The 17,192-nt window shown below is 50.3% G+C and overlaps 9 protein-coding genes across 9 annotated transcripts, besides 1 other annotated feature; 3 read left to right on the top strand and 6 right to left on the bottom strand.

Moving 5' to 3' along the window:
- Positions 1 to 17,192: part of a sequence feature (contig 1.67 618..254221(-1)) that runs on past both edges of the window.
- ANIA_10510 (uncharacterized protein) lies at positions 168 to 1,149 on the top strand. Its single transcript, XM_050611312.1, has 5 exons — positions 168 to 271; positions 320 to 717; positions 766 to 845; positions 895 to 925; positions 974 to 1,149. Exons 1-5 carry the CDS (start codon positions 185 to 187, stop codon positions 1,038 to 1,040), a joined length of 663 nt encoding a protein of 220 aa, XP_050467351.1. The 5' UTR covers positions 168 to 184; the 3' UTR covers positions 1,041 to 1,149.
- Positions 1,175 to 2,433, bottom strand: ANIA_04161 (SOS response-associated peptidase; the record flags this gene model as incomplete). Its single annotated transcript, XM_656673.1, has 3 exons — positions 1,175 to 1,794; positions 1,842 to 2,361; positions 2,407 to 2,433. 3 exons carry the CDS (start codon positions 2,431 to 2,433, stop codon positions 1,175 to 1,177), a joined length of 1,167 nt encoding a protein of 388 aa, XP_661765.1.
- On the top strand, positions 2,655 to 4,398 carry ANIA_04162 (TPR domain protein). The gene has a single exon (XM_656674.2). The coding sequence runs from the start codon at positions 2,758 to 2,760 to the stop codon at positions 4,303 to 4,305; it is 1,548 nt and encodes a 515-aa protein (XP_661766.1). The 5' UTR covers positions 2,655 to 2,757; the 3' UTR covers positions 4,306 to 4,398.
- Positions 4,637 to 6,425, bottom strand: cpcB (guanine nucleotide-binding protein subunit beta). The gene is made up of 4 exons (XM_656675.2): positions 6,263 to 6,425; positions 5,994 to 6,120; positions 5,550 to 5,867; positions 4,637 to 5,338 (listed from the first exon to the last, which is right to left on the bottom strand). The coding sequence occupies exons 1-4, from the start codon at positions 6,340 to 6,342 to the stop codon at positions 4,913 to 4,915; spliced, it is 951 nt and encodes a 316-aa protein (XP_661767.1). The 5' UTR covers positions 6,343 to 6,425; the 3' UTR covers positions 4,637 to 4,912.
- ANIA_04164 (succinate dehydrogenase assembly factor SDH5) lies at positions 6,597 to 7,723 on the bottom strand. The gene is made up of 2 exons (XM_656676.2): positions 7,266 to 7,723; positions 6,597 to 7,185 (listed from the first exon to the last, which is right to left on the bottom strand). Exons 1-2 carry the CDS (start codon positions 7,717 to 7,719, stop codon positions 6,749 to 6,751), a joined length of 891 nt encoding a protein of 296 aa, XP_661768.1. The 5' UTR covers positions 7,720 to 7,723; the 3' UTR covers positions 6,597 to 6,748.
- On the bottom strand, positions 8,232 to 9,120 carry ANIA_04165 (protein erv25; the record flags this gene model as incomplete). Its single annotated transcript, XM_656677.1, has 4 exons — positions 8,232 to 8,250; positions 8,309 to 8,609; positions 8,674 to 8,800; positions 8,917 to 9,120. The coding sequence occupies 4 exons, from the start codon at positions 9,118 to 9,120 to the stop codon at positions 8,232 to 8,234; spliced, it is 651 nt and encodes a 216-aa protein (XP_661769.1).
- Positions 9,536 to 11,910, bottom strand: ANIA_04166 (carbon catabolite repressor creC; the record flags this gene model as incomplete). Its single annotated transcript, XM_050611311.1, has 7 exons — positions 11,810 to 11,910; positions 11,500 to 11,642; positions 10,450 to 11,386; positions 10,114 to 10,399; positions 9,846 to 10,049; positions 9,718 to 9,793; positions 9,536 to 9,663 (listed from the first exon to the last, which is right to left on the bottom strand). Exons 1-7 carry the CDS (start codon positions 11,812 to 11,814, stop codon positions 9,536 to 9,538), a joined length of 1,779 nt encoding a protein of 592 aa, XP_050467350.1. The 5' UTR covers positions 11,815 to 11,910.
- Positions 12,589 to 14,837, bottom strand: gem1 (ERMES complex Ca(2+)-binding regulatory GTPase GEM1; the record flags this gene model as incomplete). The annotated part of the gene is made up of 2 exons (XM_656679.1): positions 12,589 to 14,480; positions 14,825 to 14,837. 2 exons carry the CDS (start codon positions 14,835 to 14,837, stop codon positions 12,589 to 12,591), a joined length of 1,905 nt encoding a protein of 634 aa, XP_661771.1.
- On the top strand, positions 15,029 to 17,050 carry ANIA_04168 (SYLF and SH3 domain-containing protein). Its single transcript, XM_050611310.1, has 4 exons — positions 15,029 to 15,307; positions 15,401 to 15,504; positions 15,566 to 16,629; positions 16,684 to 17,050. Exons 1-4 carry the CDS (start codon positions 15,265 to 15,267, stop codon positions 16,703 to 16,705), a joined length of 1,233 nt encoding a protein of 410 aa, XP_050467349.1. The 5' UTR covers positions 15,029 to 15,264; the 3' UTR covers positions 16,706 to 17,050.

Below are 17,192 nucleotides of genomic sequence, written 5' to 3'. Positions count from 1 at the left end.
TCGCTCGTCTCATGCAATGGGCGGATGAATTCAATCTCAAGTCAAAGGCTGAGAAGCAAAGCTAGAGTCACATGAGCATAAGTTTGTCCTGTTTGATTCTACGTCATCAAAAATAGTTGAGCTTCGAGACACACTCTACAACTCAATCACTGAATTAACTTACCCTTCTCGTTTTGATTATAGGATGTGGTCGTTTAGAAATATCTACCGTCAGATTCCCAGACGGACTCAATTTCGATCTGTGTCGACGTTAGAGGGTCACCCTCATATCGTAAGTACTAGCTTCGAGCCATGCGCGCTTTCACTAATACACTGCTAGTATGTATTCCCAAGCAATGGAACACATGTCCTATCTCTCCTGCCCACTGAACCGCCAAGCGCCGATCTAGCCATTGGTGTCACTTCGAAGCTTCCTCCCACCACAGACTCCTTCCGCGAGAACCCCAAGTTTCTAGAAACTCTACAAGAAGTCGTCGCTCAACATGGACACGAAGATCCGGACGCGATTTCACAAGCCCAGGTGATGGTATCCACGTCTGGCGCTAATATCGCTTCGGGCGGCGTCCTTATGCCTGGGTCGCAAACTCGACGACGCCGTGGTGGTGCTGACATGACCAGTGGAGCCAGCGGTCAGGGGGGTGCCGGGTCTGCTGGGAGAGGGGGATGGATACATATATCGGACAGCCGACGGCCACCGGAGTACGGAAGGATTGCATGGTATTTGCCCCAAATGACTAGAACAGTGAGGAGTCCTAACATGACCAGGCCTGAGGACATTTTTGGGAGTCTGGAGGTAGACGGCGATGGAAAGTTTGTGGGTGGCACAGGAAATTACCAAGCAAGCGGTAGGACTCTTCCCCAGAAGTCATGGATTCTCATTATTGACCAAGGCAGGAACTTATCGAATCGTCACGCGAGACGGCATGTAGGTAGCTCCCATCCTTTGACGGGATCAACGCTGATAAACTTGCAGTCTCGGTTTAAGCCCATTCCTCAGGGAGAAACTTATTCAGAAACTGCGCGAACAAGAAGCGCAATGAGTACCATCAGGGGCTCTATCTGTGCAAAATCATGAAATGTACCATACAGCGCGCTGCTGGACAGTTGATAATCATTCCGGATTCTTATCACAGACCGTATCATTTCGTTCATCAATCCGTCGTGGCCCTATTCTTTATTTAGAGAAGAAGTTTGTTATTCGCGGTGTACCAGTAGTCGTCTTTTTCGGCTCTGGCCTTTTCAGCGACTTCTGGTTATGCGTTGCACTGCGCATTTGTTTTGGTTTCGTAGCAATACCCGATTTCGAAGGCTGTTTTGAGGAAGAATCAGGTGAAAGTGTCTTGCGTCTCTTTGGATCCTCTTCCGCTTCAGCATCCGCATTGTGAGGATGTTCCCTCTTGACTCCTGAGACAGAATGCGCGGTATCATCTTTTTTCTCGGCAGGGACTCCCTCGCCTTCATCCTTCGTCAGTTCGGTCTTGCTCTTCGCATTCAGAAAAAAATTCGCAATGTTGCTCTTATTTTCTTTACTGTCGACTGGTACTATGAAATTCGGCGAGTTGTTCCCAACTTTTCCAACCTCTTTCGGAACCTGATAGCAGTCCAACTCTCCTTCGTAAGGCTTAAGGACCGCCTGCAGCTCCTTTGACCAACTCGTCCGTTTAGGATCTAACCAAGCATCCCAGGCCTCAGTTTTTGGGTCCAGTATCACCGGCATTCTGTCATGAAGCCAGCTCAGCGATGGACGTGCTGAGGTCGTGATGATGGTGAACGTATAAAGCTTCTCCTCGGATCCTGCCTTTGTCAACCCGAATTCATCCCTGGACCAAACTTGTACTCACCCTCATACGTAACGCAGTCCCAGAGTCCAGCGAAATACATCAAATCTCCGTCCTTGCGCCGGGTATAATGCGGGATCCTATCCTTCCCTCCAGGCCCCTTCTTCAGCCACTCATAGTACCCTTGACAAACAACAACACAGCGCTTCTTCCGCTTCATAGATGTCCACATTCCGCGATCATCGACCAGCGAGTCATCTCGGCAATTGATAGTCCGCATGAGTGTCCCATAATCCAGCAGCCGCTTCGTCCAGAATGGGACAAGGCTCCATTTCATACCCTGAAGCTTGTAATTGACTGGAGGGCTACTATCTGTCTCCGATAAGGCGGGTTCAGTTGACTCCGTCTGTTCCTGGTCGGGGTGAGGCTCGGCACCCTTGTTGTGGTCTGGGATGTCAGCACGATAAATGGCACCGACGTTCCCCGGTGCGAAGTTGTATGTATATCTTATATCATCATCCTCGGGCGCTTCATCGACTGACATGCCTTGTTCTTGCATGCGCCGTCGGATGAAACTCATTCGCTGGCTTGGTTAGTCGATGGTCCTGCGGAGCTTCCGGGGACATACTACGCCTAGGGCGTACCGACCACACATGATGATAAATCAGTATGATATACCAGAATAGAATTTATTAGAAGGCTATTCCAGAAGTAAGAGGTATATCGAGTATATCGAGGAACAAATTGACGGGGATTTTGAGAGTAAAGTAGATCAGATGCTTGAGGAGGATGGTAGGCAGAGTTTCGGATGCCTTGGACGTCATCAGCAATTGGCTCCGCTCGTATAAATTCTCTCCTCAGTCACGCCCTTCTAACCTCATTTACCCATTGAGCACAATCCAAGCCGCCATCCCTCAATACAACGGCTGGATCCCTTGATGAGTCGATATATATTTGCAAGTTAAAGTTCGCTTCCGCAATGATGCTCAGCGCAGCAGCAGCGCGCCGCACAAGCTGCGCCTTTCCTCGCAACTCCCGGACACCCGCAACACTACCATCAAGAACTATCGCATTCTCCTACCGGCGACCATTGCAACACCTGCCTAAACCACAGCCTTCGAATCGATATAATCAATTTCGGTCACCATTTCCTGCCCTCCCCCGCCATGTCCTTGCTTTCCCGCCACAAACGCGATCGCTCTCCTACTTTCAGCGCACCCGACTCGGCCTACGACAAGCATCTAAGGGTATATGGCGCAAGTACCCTGTCCTTCTGCCATTCGCAATCCTTGGCGTCGTTGGCTCTACATTGTTTTTCGCATACATCGTCTACATTGAGGTGACGCACAACGCGCCCCAGTATCACAAGTTCCCCCCCGAGGTTGTAAAGCCTCTACGCCAGGCAGTATACTACACAGATGTGGTTCTCCAACCGCAAACCGCGATGAAGTATTACAAAGAGGCTCTGAAGGCTGCGGCACAAGTAGGCTTGCACCCGTTCTCTGACGAAGTGTTGGGGATAAAACTGCAAGTGGCGGACATGTTGGAAAGGTCAGGGAACGTGGTGCCGGCTGTCAAGGTGCTGGAAAATACGAAAAAGGAGATTTTGCAGTATGTTGAATTCGGGCGGAAAAGAGCAGCGGAACAGAAGAAAGCACAAGATGAGCACAAGAAGAAGTTCGAGAATGAGTCAAAACAGAGGCACGCTCAAACAGACATTAAACTCGAGATTGACAATCCCGATTTCATCGATACGTACGAGCAGATGAAAGCAATGGACGAATACGACCAACAACAGCAAGACAAGGCTATGAAAAAAGCCGTTGGGATCTCACTAAAGCTTGGGCAACTCTACGCCAGCGACCACATCCAGGATCTTAAAAAATCCGAGGCTGCCCACGAATCCGCCATTGAGCTGAGCATGAACGAGCTCAAATACCGACAAAGCACTGGTCTTCCCCTCAGCAACCCCAACCCGAACGCCGAAAATGAACTAACACCGTGGTTGACCCGGCGAGATGCTGCAATGGCTCTTACCAATTTGGCCCAAACTTACGGAGAATTGGACAAGCACGACTTGGCCCTCCCGGTCTTCCTGCGTGCTTTAGAACTACTCCGCGAAGATGAAGGCCCAAAACCGACCGCTTTTCAGTTCTACCTGCTAGGCATTATTGCGTCCACACTCAACGTTCAATCGCTGAAGCCTCTTCGAGCGGACGATCCCGATGCCGCGCGCAATCATCTAGTTGGCCATGCCAGGGAATGGGCAATGACTGCTAATAAAATAATGGACAAGATTCCCGACAATGAGAAAGACGAGTCATATCTCTTGGGGTGTATATCTGTTAAGAACACCCTAGGTCAGCTTGCTGAGCGGCAGGGCGAGCTGGAAGAGGCGGAAAAGTACTACAGGGAAGCAATTGATACTGCTAAGGTTTATGCCAGTCACTCGACAATGGTTGACCCACGACATGAGGAGGTGGTTGATGATTTAAGAGCAGCTGTGGAAAGAGTATCGAAGAGATAAAGAAAGGTATGGCTAGCCTTCTAGTGGCTCTTCGCTGGCTGTTGTACTGAGTAGGCTTGTACAATAATATATATCCCATATCCAGACCAGAGGAATATGTAATTGTGTAGAAGCCAACCGTTTAAAGGCATCAATGAGCATGTCGCCAATCATATCATATTTCGTACACAATGAATCCAACATTGTTTGGATGTCACTGCCACGACGATCTAGGGCCTTAACGGCGGAATGCAGGAGCCTTTACGAAATTATCAGACCGGGGGATATCCTCCACAATTGCCAGACGCTATGTTCTGAGCGGAGTAAATCAGGGAACGTAGAGAGAAGTAATTTCGAACGACCCCCAACGGGTCTTTTACACGAATATTCGCGAAGAGTGCTTCATTGCTCATGGCTCATACAATCCCAACCAAATGCCTGCCCGATTTTTGAGTATGGAAGGGTCCCAGGGAAGAATGGGGATAAGGAGGTGATGAAGATGATAAAAGAAGATTTGATATCAAACAAAAGCTTTAGGAGGCTTTATTTTGGTTCGTCTGCCAAATTCAACCCATTCGCTCTCAAGTCCTTCACAATTATTTTGTCATTTCCTCTCTATGCTCACAATCTACGCCCTCGACATGACACCCCAAGCGCGGATCTTGTTGTCAGTGTAACCAGCGAAAAGAGTCTGGCCATCAGCGGACCAGGCGAGAGAAACACACTCGGGCTCGCGGCTCTTCTTGCCCTTCTCAATGTACTCGGGCTTGAGCTCGTCGACCTTGCTCTTCTTCTCGAGGTCGAAGATGGTGATGCTGCTGCTGGTAGCAGCGCAGAGCCAGTAGCGGTTGGGGGAGAAGACAAGGGCGTGAATCTCATCACCGGCGTGGAGAGAGTAGAGGTGCTTGGACTCGTTGAGATCCCAGAGCATAGTGACACCGTCCTTACCACCGGAGGCACAGAGGGATCCATCGGGGGAAATGGTGACGGTGTTGATGTAGCCAGTGTGACCGATGTGGTCGGTCTGGAGGCGGCAGGAAGCGAGTTCCCAAACCTTTTTGTTTTGTTAGTTGCAGCCCTCATGACTTATAATCAGGATTATAGCAGTAAAAGAAATAAGCAAACGGGGTTGGCGTGTCCATCAGGCATATGGTGATTTTTTGTCTCATGGCCGTAAGGCTCTGAAGTAGCAAATACGTGTAAAATGCAAACATCATAGGACCAAGTGCGTGCAGCAAGCGAGAGAACATGTAAAGAGGACGTACCTTGACGAGTTTGTCCCAGCCAGCGGAGACGATGACAGGGTTCTGGGGGTTGGGGCTGAAGCGCACGCACGAAACCCACTCGGTGTGGCCCTTGTCGGTGATGGTGTACTTGCAGTCTCCAAGAGTGTTCCAGAGCTTGATGGTGCGGTCACGGGAGCCGGAAACGATCTGGCGGTTGTCGGCGGAGAAGGAAACGGAGAGAACGTCGTTGGTGTGACCAACGAACGTCCGGGTGGTCTGGCCGGAGGAAAGCTCCCAGAGGCGGAGGGACTTGTCCCAAGAGGCGGACAGAGCGTAGGCACCGTCGGAGGAGATCACCTATACGTCCAAGCACACTCATCAGTCAAACTGATTCTGATTGTCATATAACCCTTCCGTCTGAACCCCGCTCTTTGCACATTCTTTGGGCCTCGAATTTCGGGGAATAGGGGATCGGAGGCATACACAGTCGGAGACGATGTGAGAGTGACCCTCAAGGCTGCGCTTGGGGTAACCGTAGGCCTGCTCGTCGCGGGTCAGGTTCCAGATGATCAGGGTCTTGTCGCGACTGCCAGAGAGCAGCATGTTGGGGCTATCAATAAAAATCTCAAGTCAGAACCATTGTCCATTTTCAACCAGCACAAAAAAATCTATGCGATACGTATATGGATATACACACGGATTCGCATGTAGTTCCATATACGTATTTTATCCATGCAAATCGGTGCCCTTACTTCTCCAGAGAGGTAGCCAGGGAAGTAACCCAGCCATTGTGACCCTCAAGGGTGCCGCGAAGGACCAGCTGCTCAGCCATGATCGGAGTCTGGGAGGACGATGGAAGGGGGCCGCGAGAGGAGGGAGGAGAATGAACGCGGGCGGAGCAATTGTCGTAGACTCTGCGCTGGAGATAAAATCACGGCGTTCGAAGATGGAGGAGAGCCCTAGCTTACCGCAGCCGCTGACTGTGTGGGCCACGAACCCTAAAGCTAAGCGAGTCACGTGACTATATATACTATCTCTTATTGATTATACTTTGTATGAAGCAGATGGACGGTATAAGTAAGCTTGCTTTTGGTACGTCTTATATATTTGTTTTAATTGTAAATTCTGTTCTATGCAGCATTCTTGAAGCGCCCATATATATTCCCCCCAGAAACAAAACAGGAAACCATATTGTACAAAGATCAAGCTCAAGCGCTAGCTCTTGATAACTGGGCCGTTCAGTTGTTGAAGATCTGGATGTTAGGCATTCTGTTCAAGCCACCTCCGCCCGTCTTCCTGTTCTTTGCCGCATGGAAACCATTGGCACTGTTATCCCGAACATGCTGTCTCAATAGTCTCAGGATATCAGAGTCCGCCCATCGCGACGGTACTGGCCGGTACGCAGCCTTAAAGGCACCAACTGTTTGCGCCCACTCGCCACTTTTGGCCCCGGTGCGTTGCCATGTTTCGGTTGGGGTGTCCTTGGAAACGTCTGATTTAGCGCCGCCCTCAGCCGGGGGATCCTGGGTCGCCCAGTAGTAGATGTCCCAGTCATTCTCGTCAAGGAACCGATCGTATTCTTGCAGCTGCTCCTTGTTCATGTCGGCTAAATAAACGTCGGCAAAAGTAGACAACAGCAGGTCGGACTCGAGAATACCTCGCTTCCGACTCTGGTCTGAGTTCCGGCAAGTAAGTTAGCTTCCGTCTTAAACGACGTCCGGTAAGAAAGACAAAGAGGGCCAGAGATTAACTAACACAGCAGGCGAGCCCTCATGGTTGATATATCCTCCCCAACCCGCCTCAGTGGCTCAACCTTGAACGTGATGCCCTCCATCTCACCAACCTCAAGTTCTGGCTTCTGCGCTCCATGCTGCTGTCTGCCTCCCGTGTAGTGTTCAACTTTCCCGGGGTAAGTATCCACAGGCTTGTAGTTCGGATCGGCTGAGTTTAGGAGATCTGGTGGAGGATTCTTCTCTCCAGCTTTGGGGAAATCCTTGGTCAATGTTGAGGTCGTACTCGGCACAGCTGGATTGGGAGGCTTGTCCGTTTGGTTCACCCGGTGCTGCGGTGTAGTCGAGTGAGCTCGATCACTATCCTTGTTGGCTTGCGGGTGAAATGCCGCACTAAATGAACGAGCCGCGGATCTCGTGGATGAGAGATGCGACATTGGCGGCCGCACAAGGCGGTGGACCAACCGAATTGTGGACATTATAGTTCAATATTTCAGAATAAGTGACAATTAGCAGAATAGAAAGTATGAAGTTGGATTGGAAAGTCGAGCTACGGAGTCGAGCTAGACAATTATGCGGGATTGACATCATCCGAGGCACCAGTGCGGTACAGTTTGCCGTGTTTGCAGCATTAACAACCAAATAAAAAAGACGAATTCCAAAACATCTCCCCAGCCCATAATAATTTTGAATCTATGCTCTGTCGATGGTTTGAAGGGGTATGAAGACTGGAGCAATATGCGTAGGCATTCGATTAGATGCAGCTACGTTTTACTATTCCTGAGACCAAGAGGGCTGTCAACTGGAAACGACCTACAATTTTCATGTATTGTGTCATAATAATAGTCATAAGTGTTGAACAGTATACCATAGAATATCCGAGGCGGCACAAGCTGCACGCAGCAAATGCATTGAGACTTCGTGTTTGTCATAAGATATAGAAACCACATTTGGCGCCTGTCTCCTACCAGAAAAGGACGCTAAAAGAAGACTAAATAAGGTGCTTAGATCTAGAGAATAATGTCAGTTGCTAACAAACTACCACATTCGCAGCCTGAGAAGACGCACCGGAAGTAAGCCCGCAGGTAAATAACCTGCCAGACACCGAGTCCGACCAGCATGCCCATTGTGCCGAAAGCGAACCACTTCACACGCTCGTTCGTGCTCTCATTGGTGTCCCGCAGCTTCTGCTCACGAGCGCGGAGGTATTCCATCTCACTAACAACTTCAGCGACGATCTCTTCAATGCGGCGAAGGTCGGTCTCAATCGGCTTGAGCTTCTCCTGGGCCTGAATGTTTGACCAGTCACGAGCGTCGGCACCGATGTCGACGTCCAGCTCAATCGATCGGTGCGGGTTCGAGATTCCACCTAGTTCGGCCTATTTTAGCACTGTAAACGCTCCGGGCATATGGACCTGGGAGACTGAACGTACGGCGGGAAACCAGCGTATTCTCGAAGCAAACGTCAAAGGTAGTGTCTCCAGCAGATGTGAACGCCTGACGAGTCTCACCGATCACATCCTTCGGTCTTCCGTGGTCGTTGCCCATTGAATCCTTGATCTTTTACAGAACGATCGTTAGCACCGTTACAGAGGCCGACGTAATTGCATCGAAGCTGAGATTCGCATCCGAGTCCCGATGCTGGTAACTATCGCTAAAGTTGAAATCCCACATACATGCATGTTGACCATCTGACCATCCCCCCTCTCGCCGCTCACGATGGCAGTAACAACGACAAGCTGGTCTTTCAGGACGAAGTTGCGAATACATCGTTCGCCCTTTCCAGCAGCGATATCGAACTTGAGCGCCAAAGATATTTGCACAAAAAGAAGGAAGAATAGCCCGAGGGCCGACCTCATCGCTAGTCGGGAAGACCCCATTGTTGAGAGGTATTTGGTGTGGTGGGTGGCCGAGGGTCTTTATAGCTGGGTCCGATTGAAAGCTGTCCGTACACTGCAGTTCGATAGTTGATGCCACGCCGCGTCCAGGAATCGGCACAACAATGTTCCGGGACGAGGGTATACCAACCATTACTCGCATCTATTGCAACTTTCTTACTTACTGGGGACTGGAATGGAAGCTGATTGGATAACTTTTCGATTGACTTACAGTATAATCTTCTCAGTAGTTCTGTCACCATGTTTAGTCCTCTATATAGGTCCGGTGACAGAAAGGAACGAATTCATATATCCAGACACAGCCTACAGGCGCTAGAATGGGTATGATCTAAACAGATGTGTGCATGATCGCATTTGATCGCTGACATTTCGAATGGTATGTTTCAAATGGTAACTTTCAAAGTGATCCCATAGACGATGCCGGGTGGCCTGCTTCCTTACCGGTTCCGAGGGTCTCGGACGACTTCTGATCCCCATAGTTGTCACTGATATTTTCTCGAGGACGATCCCAAGTACGAATGTGGCCTTTCAAATGCCTTCATTAGCAGTAATGGCAACTACCAAAATAAATTCACATACCTTCTAGAGAAGATGTCATGATTGTATCCTCTTGGAAGCCGAGCCAACAGATCGGGTCTTCACCGACAGCTTTGGACTAGAACAATGTTAGTTCCTTTACGTAGCAACTACAGACGAGAAGAACAAACCATAATCGGCGGCAATAATGCCGTGCGTGCTCTGGACTCGACGGGATGTTGAACAGGTTGATCGGGAGCAGACTCGCTGTCCGCGGCGGTTCGCTGAGAATCCGACCTCATTCGGTTTCCCGAGCTATCAGCTCTATGGCGGTTTGGTTGTTGTGAGCTTGGCGCAATTAGGCTTGTTCGATGGCGAGCGCTGGTTTGATGATGCTATATCAAATGGTGAAGTTAGATAACCAACTTCGTTCCGGAGGCTGCAACTCTGGTGACATACCACTTTTGGGCGGTGCAGCATACCCACGCTAAAGTCCCAAAGCAGTAGGTTACAATCATCACCGACGCTGCCAATTCTGTATGTCCGCTCATCACATCGCCAGGGGTCAAACGCGACGGCAGAAACCCACGAGTCGTGGCCTTGACACCGTGCAATGATCTTGCGCTCCGGTAGAGACCATATTGTTACCAAGTCATCTTGGCCACCAGTGACAATATACTTTCCGTCTGGAGACCAACAAACGCAAGTAAACCCGCCATAGTAACTTCGGAAAACATCCAAGACTCTGTATGTTCTATTAGCTTCTGCTATAAACCGTAGCACAGGGTAGATTACTCTTCCTGAAGATAGTCCATCAGCCGTAACGTCCCATCTTCCAAGACTACAGCTAGATGTCTGTGGTCCGGGGAAAAAGCAAATTGAGTTATCTTCTGGTTGGCTAACCTCCAGACCGCGACCGGATTGGCCTTCTGGTTTTTAGAGTTGACTGATTTCAATACCTGCAGTGACCAGCGAGATGGTTTCACAGATTCTGCTGATTGTTCGGGCAGTTCTGGGATAAAAAGAGCATCTTCCTTCTCCTTGTCGTACACCACTAACTGCCCATTTTCATGAGCCGCTATGAAGAAGTTTTCTGAACCCGGGATCCATTTAATATGTGTTACTGGAGAACTATTGATAATTCCGTTCTTGTTGATCCGCGCGTACTTCTGAGATATGGGCTCATACCAAAAGATGTCTCCGGCCGATGATCCCATGATCACATCAATATGCGCCGAGCTTTTGGTTATTTCATTGACATCGTGGCTTATCATATGTGCCTTGGTGAAAAGAATCTTCGACAATGGTTCGTCTTTATGCTTTGAACTGAGGTCCAGCCATTGAAACGCGCGATTGATGTTCGCAAACGCGAACAGTCCTTCTGGATCTCGGTCATTTAAGCGCTTCGTCGTTGCCTCATGGATAATAACCCGAGATACAAACGATGAACTGCTCTTGATGATGTTGTTCTTGGGTTTTCGCTTCTTGGAGGGGTCCTTGACAGGGGCAGCCGCCAAAGCACTATTTCCATCTCCGAATGGTCGTGCAGTGACTTGCACTTTCGACGGGAAAGCGGTCTTATTTCGAAGTCCAAGGCTAATCAATGATAACTTGACGCCGGACGTCGGAGGATTAGGGACGGTAGCGAGTGGATTCGGGTTTATGATCGGCGCTTCAGAGGGATGCGGGGGAGGGGTAGCTAGATGCAGGTCGTCCTGTAGTTGGTATGTCCCTGGACACGTACCGAGAAGTCAGCAAGAAACCCTAGAGATGCGAGTGGACTCACGCAGCCGCACGGGGACCACTGCGATAGTGAATCTGTGATTGTCGCAAAAACAGACGTACCTTCTCCGACTTGAAGCGGGCAGCCCTTCTCCGGATGGGTGATTATATTATTTGTTTCCACTATGGGAACTGCCATACCATTCGATGCTCCAGCCGCATACGCTACCGGGACGGTATAGCGAGGGGGAGGTGGGGGTAGGACGCTATAAGCACAGAGCACAAAGTCAGCAGACAGGAAGACAAGAGCTGCAGGGACCCCAATAAACGGCGACCATCCCAACAAGCACATGCTCTGTAACGCTGAGAATTCGCGATTCGGCATGGGGCCAAAGTGGCTGCAAGATAAGCAATCTGAACTACCAGTACTTACAACATCGTGGCGTGATAGGCGTTGAGAGTTGCGTAGAGTATATAGAGTGGAGTCGCTAGGCTGTCTGTAACTGCCTAGGGGCACACTTTCTCATATGCCGCTATGTCCGCTATTCTCTAGCGAATATCTGCCGTACTCGACGACAGCAATGCGACAGCGTTCAGCTGGGCTATTGAAGAACGGGAGGCGGAGCGCGGATGGCGGCCGCGGTTTGTTCGAGTTCGCCGACTGTTTGAGAGACGGCACGCAAGGAAATAAGAGTGAGCTAACCAGAAATGGATTCACAGACGACACGTGCAATGCCGGAGACATTCAGATTGTAGATGAAGTAGTGAGATGGCGTTAAAGACAAAAGGCGTTCAAGTTCACAGGAAGGGGAGAGGAGTCTATCGACTTCCAAGCCAACGGGCAGCGGCAGTGTGGAATTCCGGGGAACTTGGTGTGGCTGGTTGGTGGAACTTCTGCGTGGGGCAAGCTACCGATGGCGCCGACATAGTACATACATGCACTGACATGCCAGGAAACTATACATAGAGGCTCGTGCTTCACATTTGCCATTTTAGACTTAATATTCCATTCTGGAGTGACAAAGTGGACGCCTGTGTCAGGTTCTTAACCTTAATGGCTGTCTATTCGACAAAGTGCCTGTAGCTCAACACATTGCGAAGATTTCATATACATTGCTCGGTATTCGCAATAAATCTATCCAAAGCAACGCAATAAAGGATTTCAGGGGTATCGAGTTCCATCATTACAGCATGGACGCCCTCAACCAGGCGTCAGACTCCACTACCACTGACTCGTCGCCAGATCATAACAGCAGCAGCTCCCGCACAAACCACAGCTCCGAGAGCAATTCCCCACGACATCCATTTGCCCTCGACGTCTTCCTCGCTCCGAGGGAATGCTGTACTCGGTTCCATTGCGGCTTCTGCGATGTGCACAAACACCTCTTGAATGGAACTCCAGGTAACGCTCACATGAAGCGGCGGACCAGGCATATTCAATAGAGCTGTGTATTCATGAGGCTGATGTTCAGCGCGCTGGGTTGTACGGTCTAGGTCAGCCTTGAGTGCGATGTACACACTCGGAAGCTCCTCCAGGTGTGGATACTTCGCCCTGAGAGCGGGTATATATGCGAATGAATCGGGGTCTGACGAGTCATATGTGTATACGATCACATCACACTGATCGAGTAGCTTCGCTTGATTTTCAAGAATCGCAGGTTCTAACTCGCCGAGCTCATCCATGATCAGGTAACATTGTTTTCCGCCTGGAAGCTCAACCGTGTTGACTGCGGTACGCGGTTGAATTGTGGGGTGATAAGTGGTACTAAATCCGCGGGACAGAAAAGCATCGAGAAGGGCAGATTTGCCAGACCCCGGAGCTCCGACTATGTGGCCAAGGACGACATTGCGACCGACGCGTCCTGGACGTTTTCTCCGCTTACGGGGTCGTGTTACCTTAAGAGCCGCGGTCGTGGAGGGGTTGCTCCGATCTGAAGACTCGAATCCCAAGTACGCTAGATATTCCAGAGTCGTCTTGGGAGAAGTAAAGGTTGTCATACTCCACTGTGCTAGCCAGCCCTGAAGAGTGACATGGCCAGCCTCGTTTCTGACAGTGCATGAAGGAAATGAGCCGTCAGCCCAAGAGGGCGGCAATCCAGGGGTGGGTGCGAACAATGATGCTAACTCGGCATCGTTGAGTCCACCATCATTGTCTTTGTCTGAGAGAAGGAAAAGGTTGACAAAGAACCGATAGCCCTCAGGAGACAATTCCGCTGATGCAAACGGAGGCACCTCAAACTTTGGGTGGAGATAGCTCTCTTGCAACGAAAGGCTATCGGTGTACTGAAATGCGCGAAGTATGATCCAAACTGTTTCATGGCGTCCTTTCTCGGCATACATCTTGTTCAGATGAATAAATCCCCGGCAATCTATCCCGGACGGCGTCACAGAGTCAGGATGTGTTTTCTGAATTGTCTCTTTTATATGGACCAAGTCTTCTTCGCTCAGAGGTTTCTCAAAACACCTCATCTGAAAATCCTTTATCTCTTTATCTGAGAGATAACCGTCCCGGTCTTTATCACTGAGGTAGAAGATGCGTTGTAACGCGGCGACAGCCGCCGGTTTTAAGGCTGATTCCTTTGCATCGAATAGGGGTGCGATAGGGTGTGTGACCGCTTTCTGGCAAAGGAAAAAGGCCTCGTTGACATTACGATGTTCTCGGGCACTGGTCCGAATGCATGAATCGATTTCCTTGAACTCTGACATCAACGGCAACATCTCGTCCTCGATGACTTGCGTCTCGGTATGATCGGCAGCAAGATCGGACTTGTTGGCACACAGCACGACAGGCACATTCACGCCGAGAGAGCGGAAATAGGGCAGCCAGAAAAGCGCAACCCTCTCATAGCTATAGTGATCAGAATAGACAAGCAATATCACGTTCGATTTCCGAATTTCTCTAGCCAAGTTGCTCCGTTCTTGCGGCACAGCAGAGGTATCGACCACCGTTGTCGTTGTAACATTCTCGGGGGTTCCAATGGTAGGAGGGATAGTGATCTGTGGCAGAATGGGCTGGATCTTGTTCGTCACAAACACGCCTTTTACGAGGGAGGTAATAAGGCTGGACTTTCCAGTTCCCTCATCCCCGCAAACACAAATTCGCACTAGATGGTGTCAGTATCTTTGTTCTTTCGTGGACGCCTCAACAAAAGAGAGCTCCAACCTGTAGCCATCTGAACAAATAAAGAAGCACTTGAAGAAGCGAATTCTAAGGCCCTCTGAGATCATTGCTGAACTTGGAGTACACCCTACACCGCCATGAGGCCAGGAGGCTGGCGCGTCAGTTCAGGTTAGGAACCAGAGCAGCTAGCAAGTCCGACGGAAGTTTGGGCGATCGCCGCGGTCTTGTGGCGGTGCGATGCGTTTAAGCCTCAGGCCTCCAAATGGACAAGCTTGACACACATTCGGGACCAACATGAGCCTTGGTCTCAGTGGGTGACCAGCATACTGCAACAGAGCATATCGTTACGCTATTTCAATATGGGACTAGATTAATCTGTATTCTGTACCACATGCCGCGCCCGCCCAAAGATGATGTAACGGAGTTAGCCAAGTGCCGAACCGAACGACTCAGCCACAATCTGGGCCATCTACCCGATTTTACGAGAAGCTTATGGACACCACTTCGTAGTTGCTATCCTTAAGCATAGCTGCTTGAAGACTGTATCGCCATCTGTCTATAGTTCCCCCTGTGAAGCGCAGTACTGAACGGGGAAATCAGCGGCTCAGCCTAGCATCCATTCTTAGCTCCACTTCTAGGCCCTCCCATTTGGCAAGGCCTAACGTCGAACATAATATTACAGTTTCGACAACGTTCGAAACTCTCCCCAGCCTTCCTCGCCTCTTTACAACAACCATTCCCTCAAGAACCCGGCGAGCGTGCGCAAGATGCCTCTTGGAATTCACAACCCTCTCCCTTCGTCGCTATCGAGTAAGTCCTCGTCGCCTCCAGATTTCCCCGCAGTTACCCACAGGCGACAACTTGGGCGTGAGCTGACTGCTAATCCTCAATTTCTCTCGGTAGGCGAATGCAAAAAGGCTGGCAAAATCCTAGCATCTTTTGTTGACCCGCGGCAAGCATTCGGGCCTGACAAGGTCATCCCCCCTGAGGTATTAGCTGGTGCTAAGGTACGCAAAGGATACTCGGTGAAGCTGATAGCTGAATTATGGCTGATTGCTTGGCTTCTAGGGTCTTGCCATTTTGACCGTCCTGAAAGCAGGGTTTTTGGGTTCCGGTCGATTTGGTTCGGGTATCGTCGTTGCTCGACTAGCTGATGGATCATGGTCCGCGCCGTCCGCGATCGCAACCGCAGGTGCTGGATTTGGAGGTCAGATTGGATTTGAGTTGACCGATTTCGTCTTCATCTTGAACGATGCTGCCGCCGTCCGCACATTCTCTCAAGCCGGAACCCTTACGCTAGGAGGTAATGTTTCGATTGCCGCTGGGCCGGTTGGTCGAAACGCTGAAGCCGCTGGTGCTGCTAGTACGAAGGGTGTGGCCGCTGTATTCTCATATTCCAAAACCAAGGGACTTTTCGCCGGTGTCAGCTTAGAAGGAAGCATGCTGGTCGAACGTAGGGACGCCAATGAGAGACTCTACAATAGCCGAGTATCTGCTCGCCAGCTCCTCAGTGGTACTATCCCGCCTCCACCCGCCGCCGAACCTCTAATGCGTGTGCTGAACTCCCGCGCTTTCTACGGCGTGCGCACAAACGGCGACTCTATGTACAACGATATCCCCGTCTACGATGATCGTCATGATGATGTGGTCTGGGAGGGTCGCAGGGGAGAGGCATATGGCGAGGGGATCAGACGTGATCGGACAGGATACCATGGACCTTCAGATGACTACGAATACCACGACCGGCCGCGCCGTGCAACGACGTGGGCTGACGATATATATGATCGTCCTGCTGGAGGCTTGAGTCGTTCCTCCACCGCCCGATTTAGCAGCCGCAACGACACCTTTGATACCTACAATAGACAGCGGAGCAACACCTATGATGATGATTATGTGTACTCTGACCGCAAACCCAGTCGTCCTACAGCACCCAAGCCCGTTTTCGGACAGCGCACTGGGCAGGCCGCTCCGTTACGCGAGGACCAGGCCATTGCGCTGTACACATTCGACGCGGATCAGGACGGTGACTTGGGTTTCAAGAAGGGGGAGATTATCACAATCATCAAACGCACCGAAAAGAAGGAGGATTGGTGGACTGGGCGGATCGGTGACCGCGTCGGCATATTCCCTGCGTAAGATACCTTGCTCTGAAATGGCTGGACTGCTTGCTAACTCAGTGCCTTTAGGAATTATGTTGACGCAGCTTAAGACTTTCGCCCATGACCATTTATTTATATGCAACGAAATTCATGACCTTGCCCGCTTATACCTCTCCTTTGGCAATTTTCATTTATACCGATCGAGTGTGTTTCAGTCTTTTTTTGGAATCCTTGGGCATTTTATCCCATCTCGTCCGAGCTTCTCTTTTCAGCTCTTGCGTAAGCATTGGAGTTTGAAGGTGGTTTTACGAGTGCGTACAGGCGAAAGAGAATTCGGCGCTTCTCAGAATATCAAGTTCAAATTCCCCTGCCTTCCCACTTATTATCCGTCCTATCAGCACCTCTAGCAGCTCTTGTGATTATTATTACTGTCCAATATACAGGTTTTCTTTGATACAGGCTTGTCTCGGAGAAATTAACATTAAAGAGGTAGATAAGCGTCATCTGCAGGTTATTCTCGCAGTCGTTGAGGCTGGGACCCGTCACCTGCAAGGAGAGGAGATCTGGGCTTCAGCTGGGCTGCGGCCCGTTGAGAG

This window comes from Aspergillus nidulans, chromosome II (genome assembly GCF_000011425.1).
Source record: "Aspergillus nidulans FGSC A4 chromosome II".
Classification (NCBI taxonomy): Eukaryota; Fungi; Ascomycota; class Eurotiomycetes; order Eurotiales; family Aspergillaceae; genus Aspergillus; species Aspergillus nidulans.
Note: the sequence above shows the minus strand (reverse complement) of the source record. Positions and strands in the feature narration are given on the sequence as shown.

Bases quoted from the DNA above. Each gene is read 5' to 3' on its own strand.
- ANIA_10510 (XM_050611312.1), top strand. From the start codon at position 185: ATGTGGTCGTTTAGAAATATCTACCGTCAGATTCCCAGACGGACTCAA. The intron at 846-894 runs GTAGGACTCTTC...TGACCAAGGCAG, and splicing joins AGGAAATTACCAAGCAAGCG to GAACTTATCGAATCGTCACG. The intron at 926-973 runs GTAGGTAGCTCC...ATAAACTTGCAG, and splicing joins ATCGTCACGCGAGACGGCAT to TCTCGGTTTAAGCCCATTCC.
- ANIA_04162 (XM_656674.2), top strand. From the start codon at position 2,758: ATGATGCTCAGCGCAGCAGCAGCGCGCCGCACAAGCTGCGCCTTTCCT.
- cpcB (XM_656675.2), bottom strand. From the start codon at position 6,342: ATGGCTGAGCAGCTGGTCCTTCGCGGCACCCTTGAGGGTCACAATGGC. The intron at 6,121-6,262 runs GTAAGGGCACCG...TTTTATTGATAG, and splicing joins CTGGCTACCTCTCTGGAGAA to CCCCAACATGCTGCTCTCTG. The intron at 5,868-5,993 runs GTATGCCTCCGA...TTGGACGTATAG, and splicing joins CTCACATCGTCTCCGACTGT to GTGATCTCCTCCGACGGTGC.
- ANIA_04164 (XM_656676.2), bottom strand. From the start codon at position 7,719: ATGTCCACAATTCGGTTGGTCCACCGCCTTGTGCGGCCGCCAATGTCG. The intron at 7,186-7,265 runs GTTAGTTAATCT...GCCGGAACTCAG, and splicing joins CATGAGGGCTCGCCTGCTGT to ACCAGAGTCGGAAGCGAGGT.
- ANIA_04168 (XM_050611310.1), top strand. From the start codon at position 15,265: ATGCCTCTTGGAATTCACAACCCTCTCCCTTCGTCGCTATCGA. The intron at 15,308-15,400 runs GTAAGTCCTCGT...TTCTCTCGGTAG, and splicing joins TCTCCCTTCGTCGCTATCGA to GCGAATGCAAAAAGGCTGGC. The intron at 16,630-16,683 runs GTAAGATACCTT...CAGTGCCTTTAG, and splicing joins CGCGTCGGCATATTCCCTGC to GAATTATGTTGACGCAGCTT.